Here is a 22128-nt window from a genome sequence, read left to right as displayed (position 1 = left end):
GGGGGCCGGGGGAGAGGGACTAGGGGGCCGGGGGAGAGGGACTAGGGGGCAGGGTGAGAGTGACTAGGAGGGCAGGGTGAGAGTGACTAGGAGGGCTGGGTGAGAGTGACTAGGAGGGCTGGGTGAGAGTGACTTGGAAGGCTGGGTGAGAGTGACTAGGAGGTCTGGGTGAGAGTGACTAGGAGGGCTGGGTGAGAGTGACTTGGAAGGCTGGGTGAGAGTGACTAGGAGGTCTGGGTGAGAGTGACTAGGAGGTCTGGGTGAGAGTGACTAGAAGGGCAGGGTGAGAGTGACTAGAAGGGCAGGGTGAGAGTGACTAGGAGGGCTGGGTGAGAGTGACTAGGAGGGCTGGGTGAGAGTGACTTGGAAGGCTGGGTGAGAGTGACTAGGAGGTCTGGGGGAGAGTGACTAGGAGGGCTGGGGGAGAGTGACTAGGAGGGCTGGGGGAGAGTGACTAGGAGGGCTGGGGGAGAGTGACTAGGAAGGCTGGGGGAGTGACTAGGGACTGGAAAGAGGGCTGGGGGATAGTGACTAGGGGACTGGGAAGGGGGCTGTGGGAGTGTCTAGGGGGCCGGGGAGAGGGACTAGGGGGCCGGGGGAGAGGGACTAGGGGGGCCGGGGGAGAGGGACTAGGGGGCCGGGGGAGAGTTGCCGGGGGAGAGGGACTAGGAGGGCCGGGGGAGAGGGTCTAGGGGGCCGGGGGAGAGGGACTAGGAGGGCCGGGGGAGAGGGACTAGGAGGGCTGGGAGGGAGGGGGACTAGGAGGGCCGGGGAGAGGGACTAGGAGGGCTGGGAGGGAGGGGGACTAGGAGGGCAGGGGGAGAGGGACTAGGAGGGCCGGGGAGAGGGTCTAGGGGGCCGGGGAGAGGGACTAGGAGGGCCGGGGAAGAGGGACTAGGAGGGCTGGGAGGGAGGGGGACTAGGAGGGCCGGGGAGAGGGACTAGGGGGCCGGGGGAGAGGGACTAGGAGGGCCGGGGGAGAGGGACTAGGGGGCCGGGGAGAGGGACTAGGAGGGCTGGGAGGGAGGGGGACTGGGAGGGGGACTAGGAGGGCTGGGGGAGAGGGACTAGGGGGCCGGGAGAGGGACTAGGGGGCCGGGGGAGAGGGACTAGGGGGCCGGGGGAGAGGGACTAGGGGGCCGGGGAGAGGGACTAGGGAGGGCCGGGGGAGAGGGACTAGGGAGGGCCGGGGAGAGGGACTAGGAGGGCTGGGAGGGAGGGGGACTAGGAGGGCCGGGGGAGAGGGACTAGGGGGCCGGGGAGAGGGACTAAGGGGCCGGGGAGAGGGACTAGGGAGGGCCGGGGGAGAGGGACTAGGGGGCCGGGGGAGAGGGACTAGGAGGGCTGGGAGGGAGTGGGACTGGGAGGGAGGGGGACTAGGAGGGCTGGGGGAGAGGGACTAGGAGGGCTGGGGGAGAGGGACTAGGGGGGCCGGGGAGAGGGACTAGGGGGCCGGGGGAGAGGGACTAGGGGGCCGGGGGAGAGGGACTAGGGAGGGCTGGGAGGAGGGGGACTGGGAGGGAGGGGGACTAGGAGGGCTGGGGGAGAGGGACTAGGAGGGCTGGGGGAGAGGGACTAGGGGCCGGGGGAGAGGGACTAGGGGGACTAGGAGGGCCGGGGAGAGGGACTAGGGGCCGGGGGAGAGGGACTAGGAGGGCCGGGGAGAGGGACTAGGGGGCCGGGGGAGAGGGACTAGGAGGGCTGGGAGGGAGGGGGACTGGGAGGGAGGGGGACTGGGAGGGAGGGGGAGAGGGACTAGGGGGCCGGGGGAGAGGGACTAGGGGGCCGGGGGAGAGGGACTAGGGGGCCGGGGGAGAGGGACTAGGGGGCCGGGGGAGAGGGACTAGGGGGCCGGGGGAGAGGGACTAGGGGGCAGGGTGAGAGTGACTAGGAGGGCAGGGTGAGAGTGACTAGGAGGGCTGGGTGAGAGTGACTAGGAGGGCTGGGTGAGAGTGACTTGGAAGGCTGGGAGAGAGATATGGAGGTCTGGGTGAGAGTGACTAGGAGGTCTGGGTGAGAGTGACTAGGAGGTCTGGGTGAGAGTGACTAGGAGGGCTGGGGGAGAGTGACTAGGAGGGCTGGGGGAGAGTGACTAGGAGGGCTGGGTGAGAGTGACTAGGAGGGCTGGGGGAGAGTGACTAGGAAGGCTGGGGGAGTGACTAGGGGACTGGAAAGAGGGCTGGGGATAGTGACTAGGGGACTGGGAAGGGGGCTGTGGGAGTGTCTAGGGGGCCGGGGGAGAGGGACTAGGGGGCCGGGGAGAGGGACTAGGAGGGCCGGGGAGAGGGACTAGGGGGCCGGGGGAGAGTTGCCGGGGGAGAGGGACTAGGAGGGCCGGGGAGAGGGTCTAGGGGCCGGGGGAGAGGGACTAGGGGGCCGGGGGAGAGGGACTAGGAGGGCCGGGGGAGAGGGACTAGGAGGGCCGGGGGAGAGGGACTAGGAGGGCCGGGGGAGAGGGACTAGGAGGGCTGGGAGGGAGGGGGACTAGGGAGGGCCGGGGGGAGAGGGACTAGGAGGGCTGGGAGGGAGGGGGACTAGGAGGGCCGGGGGAGAGGGACTAGGGGGCCGGGGAGAGGGACTAGGGGGCCGGGGAGAGGGACTAGGAGGGCCGGGGGAGAGGGACTAGGAGGGCTGGGAGGGAGGGGGACTAGGGGGGCCGGGGGGGAGGGGGACTAGGGGGCCGGGGGAGGGGGACTAGGAGGGCTGGGGGAGAGGGACTAGGAGGGCCGGGGAGAGGGACTAGGAGGGCCGGGGGAGAGGGACTAGGGGCCGGGGAGAGGGACTAGGAGGGCTGGGAGGGGGACTGGGGAGGGAGGGGGACTAGGAGGGCTGGGGGACTAGGAGGGCTGGGGGAGAGGGACTAGGAGGGCTGGGGGAGAGGGACTAGGAGGGCTGGGGGAGAGGGACTAGGGGGCCGAGGGAGAGGGACTAGGGGGCCGGGGGAGAGGGACTAGGAGGGCCGGGGGAGAGGGAGGGCCGGGGAGAGGGACTAGGGGGCTGGGGGAGAGGGACTAGGGGGCTGGCGGAGAGTGAGGGCCGGGGAGAGGGACTAGGGGGCCGGGGAGAGGGACTAGGGGGCTGGGGGAGAAGGCCGGGGAGAGGGACTAGGGGGCCAGGGGAGAGGGACTAGGGGGCCGGGGGAGAGGGACTAGGGGGCTAATGGGGGAGAGGGACTAGGAGGGCTGGGAGGGAGGGGGACTAGGAGGGCTGGGGGAGAGGGACTAGGGGGCTGGGGGAGAGGGACTAGGAGGGCTGGGAGGGAGGGGGACTAGGAGGGCTGGGGGAGAGGGACTAGTGGGCTGGGGGAGAGGGACTAGGGGGCTGGGGGAGAGGGACTACGAGGGCTGGGAGGGAGGGGGTCTAGGAGGGCTGGGAGGGAGGGGGACTAGGAGGGCTGGGGGAGAGGGAGGGCCGGGGGAGAGGGACTAGGGGGCTGGGGTAGAGGGACTAGGGGGCTGGGGGAGAGGGACTAGGAAGGCTGGGAGGGAGGGGGACTAGGAGGGCTGGGGGAGAGGGGCTGGGGGAGAGGGAGAGGGACTAGGAGGGCCGGGGAGAGGGACTAGGAGGGCCGGGGGAGAGGGACTAGGAGGGCCGGGGAGAGGGACGAGGAGGGCCGGGGAGAGTGACTAGGAGGGCCGGGGGAGAGGGACGAGGAGGGCTAGGAAGAATGCTGGGGGAGAGTGACGAGGAGGGCGGGGGGAGAGGGACGAGGAGGGCTAGGGGAGAGGGACTAGGAGGGCTAGGAAGAATGCTGGGGAGAGTGACGACGAGGGCCGGGGCAGACGGACGAGGAGGGCCGGTGCAGACGGACGAGGAGGGCCGGGGGAGTGGGACGAGGAGGGCCGGGGGAGAGGGACGAGGAGGGCCGGGGGAGACGGACGAGGAGGGCCGGGGGAGAGGGACGAGGAGGGCCGGGGCAGAGGGACGAGGAGGGCCGGGGCAGACGGACGAGGAGGGCCGGTGCAGACGGACGAGGAGGGCCGGTGCAGACGGACGAGGAGGGCCGGGGGAGAGGGACGAGGAAGGCCCGGGGAGAGGGACGAGGAGGGCCCGGGGAGAGGGACGAGGAGGGCCGGGGGAGAGGGACGAGGAGGGCCGGGGGAGAGGGACGAGGAGGGCCGGGGGAGAGGGACGAGGAGGGCCGGGGGAGAGGGACGAGGAGGGCCGGGGAGAGTGACTAGGAAGGCTGGGGGAGTGACTAGGGGACTGGAAAGAGGGCTGGGGGAGAGTGACTAGGAGGGCCGGGGGAGAGGGACTAGGAGGGCCGGGGGAGAGGGACTAGGAGGGCCGGGGGAGAGGGACTAGGAGGGCCGGGGGACTAGGAGGGCCGGGGGACTAGGAGGGCCGGGGGACTAGGAGGGCAGAGGGACGAGGAGGGCCGGGGGAGAGGGACGAGGAGGGCCGGGGCAGAGGGACGAGGAGGGCTAGGAATAATGCTGTGGGAGAGTGACGAGGAGGGCTGGGGGAGAGTGACGAGGAGGGCCGGGGCAGAGGGACGAGGAGGGCTAGGAAGAATGCTGGGGAGAGTGACGAGGAGGGCTGTGGGAGAGTGACGAGGAGGGCTGAGGGGAGGGACTAGGAGGGCTGGGGGAGAGTGACTAGGAAGGCTGGGTGAGAGTGACCTAGGAGGGCTGGGGGAGAGTGACTAGTAGGGCTGGGGGAGAGTGACTAGGAGGGCTGGGGGAGAGTGACTAGTAGGGCTGGGGGAGAGTGACTAGGAGGGCTGGGTGAGAGTGACTAGGAGGGCTGGGTGAGAGTGACTAGGAAGGCTGGGTGAGAGTGACTAGGAGGGCTGGGTGAGAGTGACTAGGAGGGCTGGGTGAGAGTGACTAGGAGGGCTGGGGGAGAGTGACTAGGGAGGGCTGGGTGAGAGTGACTAGGAGGGCTGGGTGAGAGTGACTAGGAGGGCTGGGGGAGAGTGACTAGGAGGGCTGGGTGAGAGTGACTAGGAGGGCTGGGTGAGAGTGACTAGGAGGGCTGGGGGAGAGTGACTAGGAGGGCTGGGGGAGAGTGACTAGGAGGGCTGGGGGAGAGTGACTAGGAAGGCTGGGGGAGTGACTAGGGGACTGGAAAGAGGGCTGGGGGATAGTGACTAGGGGACTGGGAAGGGGGCTGTGGGAGTGTCTAGGGGACTGGGATGAGGGCTGGGGGAGAGTGACTAGGAGGGCTGGGGGAGAGGGACTAGGAGGGCTGGGTGAGAGTGACCTAGGAGGGCTGGGGGAGAGTGACTTAGGAGGGCTGGGGGAGAGTGACTAGTAGGGCTGGGGGAGAGTGACTAGGAGGGCTGGGTGAGAGTGACTAGGAGGGCTGGGTGAGAGTGACTAGAAGGGCAGGGTGAGAGTTACTAGGAGGGCTGGGTGAGAGTGACTAGGAGGGCTGGGTGAGAGTGACTAGGAGGGCTGGGTGAGAGTGACTTGGAAGGCTGGGTGAGAGTGACTAGGAGGGCTGGGGGAGAGTGACTAGGAGGTCTGGGTGAGAGTGACTAGGAGGTCTGGGTGAGAGTGACTAGGAGGTCTGGGTGAGAGTGACTAGGAGGGCTGGGTGAGAGTGACTAGGAGGGCTGGGGGAGAGTGACTAGGAGGGCTGGGGGAGAGTGACTAGGAAGGCTGGGGGAGTGACTAGGGGACTGGAAAGAGGGCTGGGGGATAGTGACTAGGGCACTGGGAAGGGGGCTGTGGGAGTGTCTAGGGGACTGGGATGAGGGCTGGGGGAGAGTGACTAGGAGGGCTGGGGGAGAGGGACTAGGAGGGCTGGGTGAGTTTGACTATGCGGGCTTGGGGTAGAGTGACAAGGAAGGCTGGGGGAGAGTGACTAGGAGGGCTAGGAAGAATGCTGGGGGGGGACTAGGAGGGCTGGGGGAGGGACTACGAGGGCTGGGGGAGGGACTAGGAGGGCTGGGGGAGAGTGACGAAGGTACTGGGAAGCGGGCTGGGGGAGAGTGACTAGGGGACTGGAAAGAGGGCTGGGGGAGGGTGACTAGGATGGCTGGGGGAGAGTGACTAGGAGGGCCGGGGGAGAGTGGGTTGGAGGGTGGGGGAGAGTGACGAGGGGACAGGGAAGAGGGCTGGGGGAGAGTGGCGCTGGGGGAGAGTGGCGAGGAGGGCTGGGGGAGAGTGGCGAGGAGCGCTGGGGGAGAGTGTCGAGGAGCGCTGGGGGAGAGGGACTAGAAGGGCTGGTGGAGAGTGACTAGGAGGGCTGGTGGAGAGTGACTAGGAGGGCTGGGGGAGAGTTACTAGAAGGGCTGGTGGAGAGGGACTAGGAGGGCTGGGGGAGAGGGACTAGAAGGGCTGGTGGAGAGTGACTAGGAGGGCTGGTGGAGAGTGACTAGTAGAGCTGGGGGAGAGTGACGAGGAGGGCTGGGGGAGAGTGACGAGGAGGGCTGGGGGAGATTGACTAGGAAGATTGGGTTAGAGTGACTAGGCGGGCTGGGGTAGAGTGACTAGGAGGGCTTGGGGAGAGTGGCTCGGAGGGCTGGGGGAGAGTGACGAGGGGACCGGGAAATGGGCTGGGGGAGAGTGTTTAGGAGGGCTGGGGGAGAGTGGCTCGGAGGGCTGGGTGAGAGTGACTAGGAGGGCTGGGGGAGAGTTACTAGAAGGGCTGGTGGAGAGGGACTAGGAGGGCTGGGGGAGAGGGACTAGAAGGGCTGGTGGAGAGTGACTAGGAGGGCTGGTGGAGAGTGACTAGTAGAGCTGGGGGAGAGTGACGAGGAGGGCTGGGGGAGAGTGACGAGGAGGGCTGGGGGAGATTGACTAGGAAGATTGGGTTAGAGTGACTAGGCGGGCTGGGGTAGAGTGACTAGGAGGGCTTGGGGAGAGTGGCTCGGAGGGCTGGGGGAGAGTGACGAGGGGACCGGGAAATGGGCTGGGGGAGAGTGTTTAGGAGGGCTGGGGGAGAGTGGCTCGGAGGGCTGGGGAAGAGTGGCTCATGGACAGGGAAGAGGGCTGGGGAGAGTGACTAGGAGGGCTGGGGGAGAGTGATTTGGGGACTGGAAAGAGGGCTGGGGGAGAGTGACTAGGAGGGCTGGGGGAGAGTGACTAGGAGGGCTGGGGGAGAGTGACTAGGAGGGCTGGGGGAGAGTGACTAGGAGGGCTGGGGGAGAGTGACTAGGGGACTGGAAAGAGGGCTGGGGGAGAGTGACTAGGGGACTGGGATGAGGGCTGGGGGAGAGTGACTAGGAGGGCTGGGGGAGAGTGACTAGGAGGGCTGGGGGAGAGTGACTAGGAGGGCTGGGGGAGAGTGACTAGGAGGGCTGGGGGAGAGGGACTAGGATGGCTGGGGGAGAGGGACTAGGAGGGCTGGGGGAGAGGGACTAGGAGGGACTAGGTGGGCTGGGGTAGAGGGACTAGGAGGGCTGGGGGAGAGTGACTAGGAGGGCTGGGGGAGTGACTAGGGGACTGGAAAGAGGGCTGGGGAGAGTGACTAGGGGACTGGGAAGGGGGCTGTGGGAGTGTCTAGGGGACTGGGATGAGGGCTGGGGGAGAGGGACTAGGAGGGCTGGGGGAGAGGGACTAGGAGGGCTGGGGGAGAGGGACTAGGAGGGCTGGGGGAGAGGGACTAGGGGACTGGAAAGAGGGCTGGGGGAGAGTGACTAGGGGACTGGGATGAGGGCTGGGGAGAGTGACTAGGAGGGCTGGGGGAGAGGGACTAGGAGGGCTGGGGGAGAGTGACTAGGAGGGCTGGGGGAGAGGGACTAGGAGGGCTGGGGGAGAGTGACTAGGAGGGCTGGGGGAGAGGGACTAGGGGACTGGAAAGAGGCCTGGGGGAGAGTGACTAGGGGACTGGGATGAGGGCTGGGGGAGAGGGACTTGGAGGGCTGGGGGAGAGGGACTAGGAGGGCTGGGGGAGAGGGACTAGGAGGGCTGGGGGAGAGGGACTAGGAGGGCTGGGGGAGAGGGACTAGGAGGGCTGGGGGAGAGGGACTAGGAGGGCTGGGGGAGAGGGACTAGGAGGGCTGGGGGAGAGGGACTAGGAGGGCTGGGGGAGAGGGACTAGGAGGCCTGGGGGAGAGGGACTAGGAGGGCTGGGGGAGAGGGACTAGGAGGCCTGGGGGAGAGGGACTAGGAGGCCTGGGGGAGAGGGACTAGGAGGGCTGGGGGAGAGGGACTAGGAGGCCTGGGGGAGAGGGACTAGGAGGGCTGGGGGAGAGGGACTAGGGAGGGCTGGGGGAGAGGGACTAGGAGGGCTGGGGGAGAGGGACTAGGAGGGCCGGGGGAGAGGGACTAGGAGGGCCGGGGAGAGGGACTAGGAGGGCCGGGGGAGAGGGACTAGGAGGGCCGGGGGAGAGGGACTAGGAGGGCCGGGGGAGAGGGACTAGGAGGGCCGGGGGAGAGGGACTAGGAGGGCTGGGAGGGAGGGGGACTAGGAGGGCCGGGGAGAGGGACTAGGAGGGCTGGGAGGGAGGGGGACTAGGAGGGCCGGGGAGAGGGACTAGGGGCCGGGGGAGAGGGACTAGGGGGCCGGGGGAGAGGGACTAGGGGGCCGGGGGAGAGGGACTAGGGGGCCGGGGGAGAGGGACTAGGGGGCCGGGGGAGAGGGACTAGGAGGGCCGGGGGAGAGGGACTAGGAGGGCCGGGGGAGAGGGACTAGGAGGGCCGGGGGAGAGGGACTAGGGGGCCGGGGGAGAGGGACTAGGAGGGCTGGGAGGGGGACTGGGAGGGAGGGGGACTAGGAGGGCTGGGGGAGAGGGACTAGGAGGGCTGGGGGAGAGGGACTAGGAGGGCTGGGGGAGAGGGACTAGGGGGCCGAGGGAGAGGGACTAGGGGGGCCGGGGGAGAGGGACTAGGAGGGCTGGGAGGGAGTGGGACTAGGAGGGCCGGGGGAGAGGGACTAAGGGGCCGGGGGAGAGGGACTAGGAGGGCCGGGGGAGAGGGACTAGGGGCCGGGGGAGAGGGAATAGGAGGGCCGGGGGAGAGGGACTAGGGGGCCGGGGAGAGGGACTAGGAAGGCTGGGAGGGGGACTGGGAGGGAGGGGGACTAGGAGGGCTGGGGGACTAGGAGGGCTGGGGGAGAGGGACTAGGGAGGGCTGGGGGAGAGGGACTAGGAGGGCTGGGGGAGAGGGACTAGGGGGCCGGGGAGAGAGACTAGGGGGGCCGGGGGAGAGGGACTAGGAGGGCTGGGAGGGAGTGGGACTAGGAGGGCCGGGGAGAGGGACTAGGGGGCCGGGGGAGAGGGACTAGGGGGCCGGGGGAGAGGGACTAGGAGGGCCGGGGAGAGGGACTAGGAGGGCCGGGGAGAGGGACTAGGAGGGCCGGGGGAGAGGGACTAGGAGGGCCGGGGGAGAGGGAGGGCCGGGGGAGAGGGACTAGGGGGCTGGGGGAGAGGGACTAGGGGGCTGGCGGAGAGTGAGGGCCGGGGGAGAGGGACTAGGGGGCCGGGGGAGAGGGACTAGGGGGCTGGGGGAGAAGGCCGGGGGAGAGGGACTAGGGGGCCAGGGGAGAGGGACTAGGGGGCCGGGGGAGAGGGACTAGGGGGCCGGGGGAGAGGGACTAGGAGGGCTGGGAGGGAGGGGGACTAGGAGGGCTGGGGGAGAGGGACTAGGGGCTGGGGGAGAGGACTAGGAGGGCTGGGAGGGAGGGGGACTAGGGAGGGCTGGGGGAGAGGGACTAGTGGGCTGGGGGAGAGGGACTAGGGGGGCTGGGGGAGAGGGACTACGAGGGCTGGGAGGGAGGGGGTCTAGGAGGGCTGGGAGGGAGGGGGACTAGGAGGGCTGGGGGAGAGGGAGGGCCGGGGGAGAGGGACTAGGGGGCCGGGGTAGAGGGACTAGGGGGCTGGGGGAGAGGGACTAGGAAGGCTGGGAGGGAGGGGGACTAGGAGGGCTGGGGGAGAGGGGCTGGGGGAGAGGGAGAGGGACTAGGAGGGCCGGGGGAGAGGGACTAGGAGGGCCGGGGAGAGGGACTAGGAGGGCCGGGGGAGAGGGACTAGGAGGGCCGGGGGAGAGGGACGAGGAGGGCCGGGGGAGAGTGACTAGGAGGGCCGGGGGAGAGGGACGAGGAGGGCTAGGAAGAATGCTGGGGGAGAGTGACGAGGAGGGCTGGGGGAGAGGGACGAGGAGGGCTAGGGGAGAGGGACTAGGAGGGCTAGGAAGAATGCTGGGGAGAGTGACGACGAGGGCCGGGGCAGACGGACGAGGAGGGCCGGTGCAGACGGACGAGGAGGGCCGGGGGAGTGGGACGAGGAGGGCCGGGGAGAGGGACGAGGAGGGCCGGGGAGACGGACGAGGAGGGCCGGGGGAGAGGGACGAGGAGGGCCGGGGCAGAGGGACGAGGAGGGCCGGGGCAGAGGGACGAGGAGGGCCGGTGCAGACGGACGAGGAGGGCCGGTGCAGACGGACGAGGAGGGCCGGGGAGAGGGACGAGGAAGGCCCGGGAGAGGGACGAGGAGGGCCCGGGAGAGGGACGAGGAGGGCCGGGGGAGAGGGACGAGGAGGGCCGGGGGAGAGGGACGAGGAGGGCCGGGGGAGAGGGACGAGGAGGGCCGGGGGAGAGTGACTAGGAAGGCTGGGGGAGTGACTAGGGACTGGAAAGAGGGCTGGGGGAGAGTGACTAGGAGGGCCGGGGGAGAGGGACTAGGAGGGCCGGGGGAGAGGGACTAGGAGGGCCGGGGGAGAGGGACTAGGGAGGGCCGGGGGAGAGGGACTAGGAGGGCCGGGGACTAGGAGGGCCGGGGACTAGGAGGGCCGGGGGACTAGGAGGGCAGAGGGACGAGGAGGGCCGGGGGAGAGGGACGAGGAGGGCCGGGGGAGAGGGACGAGGAGGGCCGGGGCAGAGGGACGAGGAGGGCTAGGAATAATGCTGTGGGAGAGTGACGAGGGAGGGCTGGGGGAGAGGACGAGGAGGGCCGGGGCAGAGGGACGAGGAGGGCTAGGAAGAATGCTGGGGAGAGTGACGAGGAGGGCTGTGGGAGAGTGACGAGGAGGGCTGAGGGGAGGGACTAGGAGGGCTGGGGGAGAGTGACTAGGAAGGCTGGGTGAGAGTGACCTAGGAGGGCTGGGGGAGAGTGACTAGTAGGGCTGGGGGAGAGTGACTAGGAGGGCTGGGTGAGAGTGACTAGGAGGGCTGGGTGAGAGTGACTAGGAGGGCTGGGTGAGAGTGACTAGGAGGGCTGGGTGAGAGTGACTTGGAAGGCTGGGTGAGAGTGACTAGGAGGGCTGGGTGAGAGTGACTAGGAGGGCTGGGTGAGAGTGACTAGGAGGGCTGGGGGAGAGTGACTAGGAGGGCTGGGTGAGAGTGACTAGGAGGGCTGGGTGAGAGTGACTAGGAGGGCTGGGGGAGAGTGACTAGGGAGGGCTGGGTGAGAGTGACTAGGAGGGCTGGGTGAGAGTGACTAGGGAGGGCTGGGGGAGAGTGACTAGGAGGGCTGGGGGAGAGTGACTAGGAGGGCTGGGGGAGAGTGACTAGGAAGGCTGGGGGAGTGACTAGGGGACTGGAAAGAGGGCTGGGGGATAGTGACTAGGGGACTGGGAAGGGGGCTGTGGGAGTGTCTAGGGGACTGGGATGAGGGCTGGGGGAGAGTGACTAGGAGGGCTGGGGGAGAGGGACTAGGAGGGCTGGGTGAGAGTGACCTAGGAGGGCTGGGGGAGAGTGACCTAGGAGGGCTGGGGAGAGTGACTAGTAGGGCTGGGGAGAGTGACTAGGAGGGCTGGGTGAGAGTGACTAGGAGGGCTGGGTGAGAGTGACTAGAAGGGCAGGGTGAGAGTTACTAGGAGGGCTGGGTGAGAGTGACTAGGAGGGCTGGGTGAGAGTGACTAGGAGGGCTGGGTGAGAGTGACTTGGAAGGCTGGGTGAGAGTGACTAGGAGGGCTGGGGAGAGTGACTAGGAGGTCTGGGTGAGAGTGACTAGGAGGTCTGGGTGAGAGTGACTAGGAGGTCTGGGTGAGAGTGACTAGGAGGGCTGGGTGAGAGTGACTAGGAGGGCTGGGGAGAGTGACTAGGGAGGGCTGGGGAGAGTGACTAGGAAGGCTGGGGGAGTGACTAGGGGACTGGAAAGAGGGCTGGGGGATAGTGACTAGGGCACTGGGAAGGGGGCTGTGGGAGTGTCTAGGGGACTGGGATGAGGGCTGGGGGAGAGTGACTAGGAGGGCTGGGGGAGAGGGACTAGGAGGGCTGGGTGAGTTTGACTATGCGGGCTTGGGGTAGAGTGACAAGGAAGGCTGGGGGAGAGTGACTAGGAGGGCTAGGAAGAATGCTGGGGGGGGACTAGGAGGGCTGGGGGGAGGGACTACGAGGGCTGGGGGGAGGGACTAGGAGGGCTGGGGGAGAGTGACGAAGGTACTGGGAAGCGGGCTGGGGAGAGTGACTAGGGGACTGGAAAGAGGGCTGGGGGAGGGTGACTAGGATGGCTGGGGGAGAGTGACTAGGAGGGCCGGGGGAGAGTGGGTTGGAGGGTGGGGGAGAGTGACGAGGGGACAGGGAAGAGGGCTGGGGGAGAGTGGCGCTGGGGGAGAGTGGCGAGGAGGGCTGGGGGAGAGTGGCGAGGAGCGCTGGGGGAGAGTGTCGAGGAGCGCTGGGGGAGAGTGTCTAGGAGGGCTGGGTGAGAGTGACTAGGAGGGCTGGGGGAGAGTTACTAGAAGGGCTGGTGGAGAGGGACTAGGAGGGCTGGGGGAGAGGGACTAGAAGGGCTGGTGGAGAGTGACTAGGAGGGCTGGTGGAGAGTGACTAGTAGAGCTGGGGGAGAGTGACGAGGAGGGCTGGGGGAGAGTGACGAGGAGGGCTGGGGGAGATTGACTAGGAAGATTGGGTTAGAGTGACTAGGCGGGCTGGGGTAGAGTGACTAGGAGGGCTAGCGGAGAGTGGCTAGGAGGGCTGTGGGAGAGTGACGAGGGGACCGGGAAATGGGCTGGGGGAGAGTGTTTAGGAGGGCTGGGGGAGAGTGGCTCGGAGGGCTGGGTGAGAGTGACTAGGAGGGCTGGGGGAGAGTTACTAGAAGGGCTGGTGGAGAGGGACTAGGAGGGCTGGGGAGAGGGACTAGAAGGGCTGGTGGAGAGTGACTAGGAGGGCTGGTGGAGAGTGACTAGTAGAGCTGGGGGAGAGTGACGAGGAGGGCTGGGGGAGAGTGACGAGGAGGGCTGGGGGAGATTGACTAGGAAGATTGGGTTAGAGTGACTAGGCGGGCTGGGGTAGAGTGACTAGGAGGGCTTGGGGAGAGTGGCTCGGAGGGCTGGGGGAGAGTGACGAGGGGACCGGGAAATGGGCTGGGGGAGAGTGTTTAGGAGGGCTGGGGGAGAGTGGCTCGGAGGGCTGGGGAAGAGTGGCTCGCGGACAGGGAAGAGGGCTGGGGGAGAGTGACTAGGAGGGCTGGGGGAGAGTGATTTGGGGACTGGAAAGAGGGCTGGGGGAGAGTGACTAGGAGGGCTGGGGGAGAGTGACTAGGAGGGCTGGGGGAGAGTGACTAGGAGGGCTGGGGGAGAGTGACTAGGAGGGCTGGGGGAGAGTGACTAGGGGACTGGAAAGAGGGCTGGGGGAGAGTGACTAGGGGACTGGGGGAGAGTGACTAGGGGACTGGAAAGAGGGCTGGGGGAGAGTGACTAGGGGACTGGGATGAGGGCTGGGGAGAGTGACTAGGAGGGCTGGGGGAGAGTGACTAGGAGGGCTGGGGGAGAGTGACTAGGAGGGCTGGGGGAGAGTGACTAGGAGGGCTGGGGGAGAGGGACTAGGATGGCTGGGGAGAGGGACTAGGAGGGCTGGGGGAGAGGGACTAGGAGGGACTAGGGTGGGCTGGGGTAGAGGGACTAGGAGGGCTGGGGGAGAGTGACTAGGAGGGCTGGGGGAGTGACTAGGGGACTGGAAAGAGGGCTGGGGAGAGTGACTAGGGGACTGGGAAGGGGGCTGTGGGAGTGTCTAGGGGACTGGGATGAGGGCTGGGGGAGAGGGACTAGGAGGGCTGGGGGAGAGGGACTAGGAGGGCTGGGGGAGAGGGACTAGGAGGGCTGGGGGAGAGGGACTAGGGGACTGGAAAGAGGGCTGGGGGAGAGTGACTAGGGGACTGGGATGAGGGCTGGGGGAGAGTGACTAGGAGGGCTGGGGGAGAGGGACTAGGAGGGCTGGGGGAGAGTGACTAGGAGGGCTGGGGGAGAGGGACTAGGAGGGCTGGGGGAGAGTGACTAGGAGGGCTGGGGGAGAGGGACTAGGGGACTGGAAAGAGGCCTGGGGGAGAGTGACTAGGGGACTGGGATGAGGGCTGGGGAGAGGGACTTGGAGGGCTGGGGGAGAGGGACTAGGAGGGCTGGGGGAGAGGGACTAGGAGGGCTGGGGGAGAGGGACTAGGAGGGCTGGGGGGAGAGGGACTAGGAGGGCTGGGGGAGAGGGACTAGGAGGGCTGGGGGAGAGGGACTAGGAGGCCTGGGGGAGAGGGACTAGGAGGGCTGGGGGAGAGGGACTAGGAGGCCTGGGGGAGAGGGACTAGGAGGCCTGGGGGAGAGGGACTAGGAGGGCTGGGGGAGAGGGACTAGGAGGCCTGGGGAGAGGGACTAGGAGGGCTGGGGGAGAGGGACTAGGAGGGCTGGGGAGAGGGACTAGGAGGGCTGGGGGAGAGGGACTAGGAGGGCTGGGGGAGAGGGACTAGGAGGGCTGGGGGAGAGGGACTAGGAGGGCTGGGGGAGAGGGAGGGCCGGGGGAGAGGGACTAGGAGGGCCGGGGGAGAGGGACTAGGAGGGCCGGGGGAGAGGGACTAGGAGGGCAGGGGGAGAGGGACTAGGAGGGCCGGGGGAGAGGGACTAGGAGGGCCGGGGAGGGACTAGGAGGGCCGGGGGAGAGGGACTAGGAGGGCCGGGGAGAGTGACTAGGAGGGCCGGGGAGAGTGACTAGGAGGGCTGGGGGAGAGGGACTAGGAGGGCAGGGGGGTGAGACTAGGGGACTGGAAAGAGGGCTTGTGGAGTGACTAGGGGACTGGAAAGAGGGCTTGTGGAGTGACTAGGAGGGCTGGGGGAGAGGGACTAGGAGGGCCGGGGGAGAGGGACTAGGAGGGCTGGGGGAGAGTGACTAGGAGGGCTGGGGGAGAGGGACTAGGAGGGCTGGGGGAGAGGGACTAGGAGGGCTGGGGGAGAGGGACTAGGAGGGCTGGGGGTGAGACTAGGGGACTGGAAAGAGGGCTTGTGGAGTGACTAGGGGACTGGAAAGAGGGCTTGTGGAGTGACTAGGGGACTGGAAAGAGGGCTTGTGGAGTGACTAGGGGACTGGAAAGAGGGCTGGGGGAGAGTGACTAGGAGGGCTGGGGGAGAGTGACTAGGAGGGCTGGGTGAGAGTGACTAGGAGGGCTGGGGGAGAGGGACTAGGAGGGCTGGGGGAGAGGGACTAGGAGGGCTGGGGGAGAGGGACTAGGAAGGCTGGGGGAGTGACTAGGGGACTGGAAAGAGGGCTGGGGGAGAGTGACTAGGGGACTGGGAAGGGGGCTGTGGGAGAGTGACTAGGGGACTGGGAAGGGGGCTGTGGGAGAGTGACTAGTGGACTGGGATGAGGGCTGGTGGAGAGGGACTAGGAGGGCTGGGGGAGAGTGACTAGGGGACAGGGATGAGGGCTGGGGGAGAGGGACTGGGAGGGCTGGGAAGGGGACTGTGGGAGAGTGACTAGGGAACTGGGATGAGGGCTGGTGGAGAGGGACTAGGAGGGCTGGTGGAGAGGGACTAGGAGGGCTGGTGGAGAGGGACTAGGAGGGCTGGTGGAGAGGGGGACTGGTGGAGAGGGACTGGGGGAGAGGGACTAGGAGGGCTGGGGAGAGGGACTAGGAGGGCTGGGGGGAGAGGGACTAGGAGGGCTGGGGGAGAGTGACTAGGAGGGCTGGGGAGAGTGGCTCGGGGGGCTGGGAGAGTGACTAGGAGGGCTGGGGGAGAGTGACTAGGAGGGCTGGGGGAGAGTGGCTCGGAGGGCTGGGGGAGAGTGACTAGGAGGGCTGGGGGAGAGTGACTAGGAGGGCTGGGGGAGAGTGGCTCGGAGGGCTGGGGGAGAGTGACTAGGAGGGCTGGGGGAGAGTGACTAGGAGGGCTGGGGGAGAGTGACTAGGAGGGCTGGGAAGAGGGCTGGGGGAGAGTGACTAGGGGACTGGGGGAGAGTGACTAGGAAGGCTGGGGGAGAGTGGCTCGGAGGGCTGGGGGAGAGTGACTAGGAGGGCTGGGGGAGAGTGACTAGGAGGGCTGGGAAGAGGGCTGGGGGAGAGTGACTAGGGGACTGGGGGAGAGTGACTAGGGGACTGGGATGAGGGCTGGGGAGAGTGACTAGGAGGGCTTGGGGAGAGTGACTAGGAGGGCTGGGGGAGAGTGACTAGGAGGGCTGGGGGAGAGTGACTAGGGGACTGGGGGAGAGTGACTAGGAGGGCTGGGGGAGAGTGACTAGGAGGGCTGGGGGAGAGTGGCTCGGGGACTGGGGGAGAGTGACTAGGAGGCCTGGGAAGAGGGCTTGGGGAGAGTGACTAGGGGACTGGGGGAGAGTGACTAGGGACTGGGATGAGGGCTGGGGGAGAGTGACTGGGGACTGGGGGAGTGACTAGGAGGCCTGGGAAGAGGGCTTGGGGAGAGTGACTAGGGGACTGGGGGAGAGTGACTAGGGGACTGGGATGAGGGCTGGGGGAGAGTGACTAGGAGACTGGGGGAGAGTGACTAGGGACTGGGATGAGGGCTGGGGGAGAGTGACTAGGAGGGCTTGGGGAGAGTGGCTCGGAGGGCTTGGGGAGAGTGACTAGGAGGGCTGGGGGAGAGTGACTAGGAGGGCTGGGAAGAGGGCTGGGGGAGAGTGACTAGGAAGGCTGGGAGAGTGACTAGGAGGGCTGGGGGAGAGTGACTAGGAGGGCTGGGGGAGAGTGACTAGGAGGGCTGGGGGAGAGTGGCAAGGATGGCTGGGGGAGAGGGACTAGGAGGGCTGGGGGAGAGGGACTAGGAGGCCTGGGGAGAGTGGCAAGGATGGCTGGGGGAGAGGGACTAGGAGGGCTGGGGGAGAGGGACTAGGAGGGCTGGGGGAGAGTGGCAAGGATGGCTGGGGGAGAGTGGCAAGGATGGCTGGGGGAGAGTGGCAAGGATGGCTGGGGGAGAGTGGCAAGGATGGCTGGGGGAGAGTGACTAGGGAAGCTGGAGGTTGAGTGCAGGGGAGGTGGATACTGCCGGGCTGGGGGTAGTGACTCGGAAGGCTGGGTGGAGTGGCTGGGGGGTGACTGGGGGGAGTGACTTGGGGGAGTGACTGGGGGCAGTGACTGGGGGGGAGTGGCTGGGGGGGGGTGACTGGGGGGAGTGACTGGGGGAGTGACTGGGGGTGGTTGTTTATGTACTGGAGGATGTGTCACTGTGTGTATGATGGTTTTTGTTTGTACCGATTCATTCTGTGAGGGGAGTGACCGTGTTATTATCATAAATAACTGTTAGACCTGGTATCCCAGCTGTCATCCCTGTCTTTTTAGTAGGATTTAACTTTCTCTGCAGGGTTCATACCAGTCATACCAGTACGTACTCCACCATGTTATTTTGTAAAGTAGAGTTTATCTAGTTATTCTGTGAACAAATGGCATCAATACCGACCTGATTGAATAGTTGATGAGATGACTGCACAGTATTGTGAGTTCCAGACAGGTGAGACATTCTGCCCTGTCAGAGACCGAGACACAGCATAAATCAGAGAGACATTCTGCCCTGTGAGAAACCAAGAGACCGCATATATCAGAGAGACATTCTGCCCTGTCAGAGACCGAGACACAGCATAAATCAGAGAGACATTCTGCCCTGTCAGAGACCGAGACACAGCATATATCAGAGACATTCTGCCCTGTCAGAGACCGAGAGACCGCATAAATCAGAGAGACATTCTGCCCTGTCAGAGACCGAGAGACCGCATAAATCAGAGAGACATTCTGCCCTGTCAGAGACCGAGAGACCGCATAAATCAGAGACATTCCGCCCTGTCAGAGACCGAGACACAGAATAAATCAGAGAGCTTGTTCAGGCATCTAGACAGACCACCTCCCACCCCCCACCACCGTCAGCTCCCCTGGCCAGGGGTGTAAATTAGCCCTCCATTGAACGTGACGAAGTCCCCTCTCCCCTTTTACGTAGTGGGCAAGGTCACCCAGCCGGTTGGGAGAGAGATCTCTGTGGGGCTGTGGTGGCCTGGGTCAGGGTTGAGGTTCTGGGCAGAGAGGCAGGGCCTGGTGGGTGGTCCAGGAGATAGTGTTTGAAAGGTGGACAACGTGTGTTGTCCTCTCTCTTGTAGGAAGACCTGAGCTGTAGGAGACAGTGAATGACAGTATGTCTTCTGTCCTTGTCTCTGCATTGTGTTGTCCCCACCTGTAGGAAGCGCTATAAGAGGGTGCTGGCCAGCACAGTCACTATCCAGAAGAACTACAGAGCTCACTTCTGTAGACGTGTGTTCCTTCGTCTCCGCACCGCAGCTGTCATTCTACAGAAACATCAGCGTGGTCGGCTGGCCCGAGGCCTCTATCGACACCTCTCTGAGGAGAAGAGGAGGATAGAGGAGGAGAGGCGGCAAGTAGAGGGGGAGAGGAGGAGGCTGGAGGAAGAGGAGTTGAGGAGGAAGGAGGAGGAGAGACGGCAAGTAGAGGGGGAGAGGAGGAGGCTGGAGGAAGAGTTGAGGAGGAAGGAGGAGGAGAGACTGCAAGTAGAGGGGGAGAGGCTGGAGGAAGAGAAGAGACGAGAGGAGGAGAAGTTGAGGAGGAAGGAGGAGGAGAGACGGAGGGTGTTGGAGCTGGAGGAGGTGATGAGGAAGGAGGAGAGACAGAAGGTGTTGGAGCTGGAGGAGGTTAGGAGGATGGAGGAGGAGAGACTGAGACAACAAAAGGAGCAGGAAGCAGCGAAGAGAAAGGAGGAGGAGCTTTGCAACGGACAGCAAGTAGAAGACGCGGCGAAAGCTTCAGCCAACAACAGGTACACTAGTAGCAGTGTGCCGACTGTCATTCCAGTCTGTCTACAGCACTGTCTTCACTCTTCGTCTTCTACTCATCTTCCTCTTCTTCTGTCCCTTTAGGAACTCCCTGGAGATGGGATCTCCTGGTCCCCATAAAGAGGTGTCCCTGTCCTACTCCCTGCCCCACCACACCTCTGAGGAGGAGTCCTGTCAGATGGAGGACATCCTTCGGCTGGAGAAGGAGATTGAGAGGCTGCAGCGCCAGAGGGAGGACGGGGTGTCCATGTTAGGGGACGGCCTTGGAGGGAGCAGGGAGGAGCTCCGGCAGAGGAGGGACGCAGAGATCTACCGGCTGGAGAAGGAGGCGTCTCGCGTGGCTACAGAGTTCCTGGAGCTCCTGGACTTTGGGGGTCTGGAACAGAGTCTGTCCAGCGAGGAGAACCTCCACAACCCCTCAAAGAGCACCGCTCCCCGGGCCGAGGAGGACGAGGGCTTCCATGCTGAGGAGGAGTCTCCCGGTAGCGGTATCCTCCTGCCTGACTTCCCTCTCCCCGTGGAGGTTCCTCTGGACCAGGAGGTCTTCTCCTCCCTCCCTCCTTCTCCTCCTGCCTTCGCTGAGAGTCTGGTAGCACATGCCCTGGCTCTCTCTCAGGCCCCGTGTTGTCCCCCTGTTTACTACCCCCTCACCTCTATTGTCCCTACACACCACCCGGCTCCTCCTCTCCCTGGCCTCACCAACGGAGGTGGGAAGGCTCTCTGTCACCAACCCACCAGGAGAATAGAGGCTCCAGAGACCAACAGTGTGCCCAGAAGAGTGGACGTAGCACCCGACAGACCCTGTGCCAGGGTAGATGCTATGCCAACCAGAATAGAGGCGGTACCCTCCAGATTCCCAGAGGCTGTGGCAGACAGGAGAGCAGAGCTAGTGCCCACTGTGCCTGTCCCAGGGGCCAGGGAGGTCAGAGAGGAGGTCTCATTCAGCGTCCTACCAGACACAGAGTCATACTGTGACCAGGAGGAGTTTGAGGAGGTGCAGGGGAGTACAGGCTCGGGAGACGGAGCCAGTATCACGGACGGACATGCAACTGACGAGGAGGTGCTGAGGAAATCATCCTGTACTCAGAACAGCCTGGACTCCTTCAGAGGCAGCTCAGACTCTGTGAGTACTATGTTTACATACATACCTACTGCAGCTATTACACCCTGCTGGACTCCTTCAGAGGCAGCTCAGACTCTGTGAGTACTATGTTTACATACATACCTACTGCAGCTATTACACCCTGCTGGACTCCTTCAGAGGCAGCTCAGACTCTGTGAGTACTATGTTTACATACATACCTACTACACCCTGCTGGACTCCTTCAGAGGCAGCTCAGACTCTGTGAGTACTATGTTTACATACTACACACTACTGCAGCTATTACACCCTGCTGGACTCCTTCAGAGGCAGCTCAGACTCTGTGAGTACTATGTTTACATACATACCTACTACACACTACTATACCTACTACCTACTACCTACTCAGAACAGCCTGGACTCCTTCAGAGGCAGCTCAGACTCTGTGAGTACTATGTTTACATACATACCTACTACACACTACTGTACCTACTACAGACTACTGTACCTACTACCTACTACCTACTCAGAACAGCCTGGACTCCTTCAGAGGCAGCTCAGACTCTGTGAGTACTATGTTTACATACATACCTACTACACACTACTATACCAACTACACACTACTGTACCTACTACACCCTGCTGTACCTACTACACACTACTATACCTACTACAGACTACTGTACCTACTACACCCTGCTGTACCTACTACACACTACTATACCTACTACAGACTACTGTACCAACTACACCCTGCTGTACCTACTACACACTACTATACCTACTACAGACTACTGTACCTACTACACCCTGCTGTACCTACTACACACTACTATACCTACTACAGACTACTGTACCTACTACACACTACTATACCAACTACACACTACTGTACCAACTACACCCTGCTGTACCTACTACACACTACTATACCTACTACAGACTACTGTACCTACTACACCCTGCTGTACCTACTACACACTACTATACCTACTACAGACTACTGTACCAACTACACACTACTGTACCAACTACACACTACTGTACCAACTACACCCTGCTGTACCTATTACACCCTGCTGTACCTACTACACACTACTGTACCTATTACAGACTACTGTACCTACTACACCCTGCTGTACCTACTACACCCTGCTGTACCTACTACACACTACTGTACCTATTACACCCTGCTGTACCTACTACACACTACTATACCTACTACACACTACTGTACCTACTACACACTACTATACCTACTACACACTACTGTACCTACTACACACTACTATACCTACTACACACTACTATACCTACTACACACTACTGTACCTATTACACCCTGCTGTACCTACTACACACTACTATACCTACTACACACTACTATACCTACTACACACTACTATACCTACTACAGACTACTATACCTACTACACACTACTGTACCTATTACACCCTGCTGTACCAACTACACACTACTGTACCTACTACAGACTACTGTACCTACTACACCCTGCTGTACCTACTACACACTACTATACCTACTACAGACTACTGTACCTATTACACCCTGCTGTACCTACTACACACTACTATACCTACTACAGACTACTGTACCTACTACACACTACTATACCTACTACACATTACTATACCTACTACACACTACTGTACCTACTACACCCTGCTGTACCTACTACAGACTACTGTACCTATTACACCCTGCTGTACCTACTACACACTACTATACCTACTACAGACTACTGTACCTACTACAGACTACTATACCTACTACAGACTACTGTACCTACTACACACTACTATACCTACTACACACTACTATACCTACTACACCCTGCTGTACCTACTACAGACTACTGTACCTATTACACCCTGCTGTACCTACTACACACTACTATACCTACTACAGACTACTGTACCTACTACACCCTGCTGTACCTACTACAGACTACTGTACCTACTACACCCTGCTATACCTACTACACACTACTATACCTACTACAGACTACTGTACCTACTACACCCTGCTGTACCTACTACAGACTACTGTACCTACTACACCCTGCTGTACCTACTACACACTACTATACCTACTACAGACTACTGTACCTACTACACCCTGCTGTACCTACTACAGACTACTGTACCTACTACAC

At 63.7% G+C, this 22128-nt stretch overlaps 1 protein-coding gene across 1 annotated transcript in view; it reads left to right on the top strand.

The window, feature by feature from the left end:
• Positions 1-22128, top strand: part of myo10l3 (myosin X, like 3) — a 122766-nt gene that overhangs the window by 88651 nt on the left and 11987 nt on the right. The window contains exons 16-17 of the mRNA XM_064975464.1: positions 18264-18854; positions 18955-19993. Of these exons, the coding sequence (XP_064831536.1) occupies positions 18264-18854; positions 18955-19993 (1630 nt within the window). The remainder of the gene's footprint in view (positions 1-18263; positions 18855-18954; positions 19994-22128) is intronic.

Source organism: Oncorhynchus masou, chromosome 10 (genome assembly GCF_036934945.1).
Source record: "Oncorhynchus masou masou isolate Uvic2021 chromosome 10, UVic_Omas_1.1, whole genome shotgun sequence".
NCBI lineage: Eukaryota > Metazoa > Chordata > Actinopteri > Salmoniformes > Salmonidae > Oncorhynchus > Oncorhynchus masou.
This window is presented reverse-complemented; position numbering and strand designations above follow the sequence as displayed.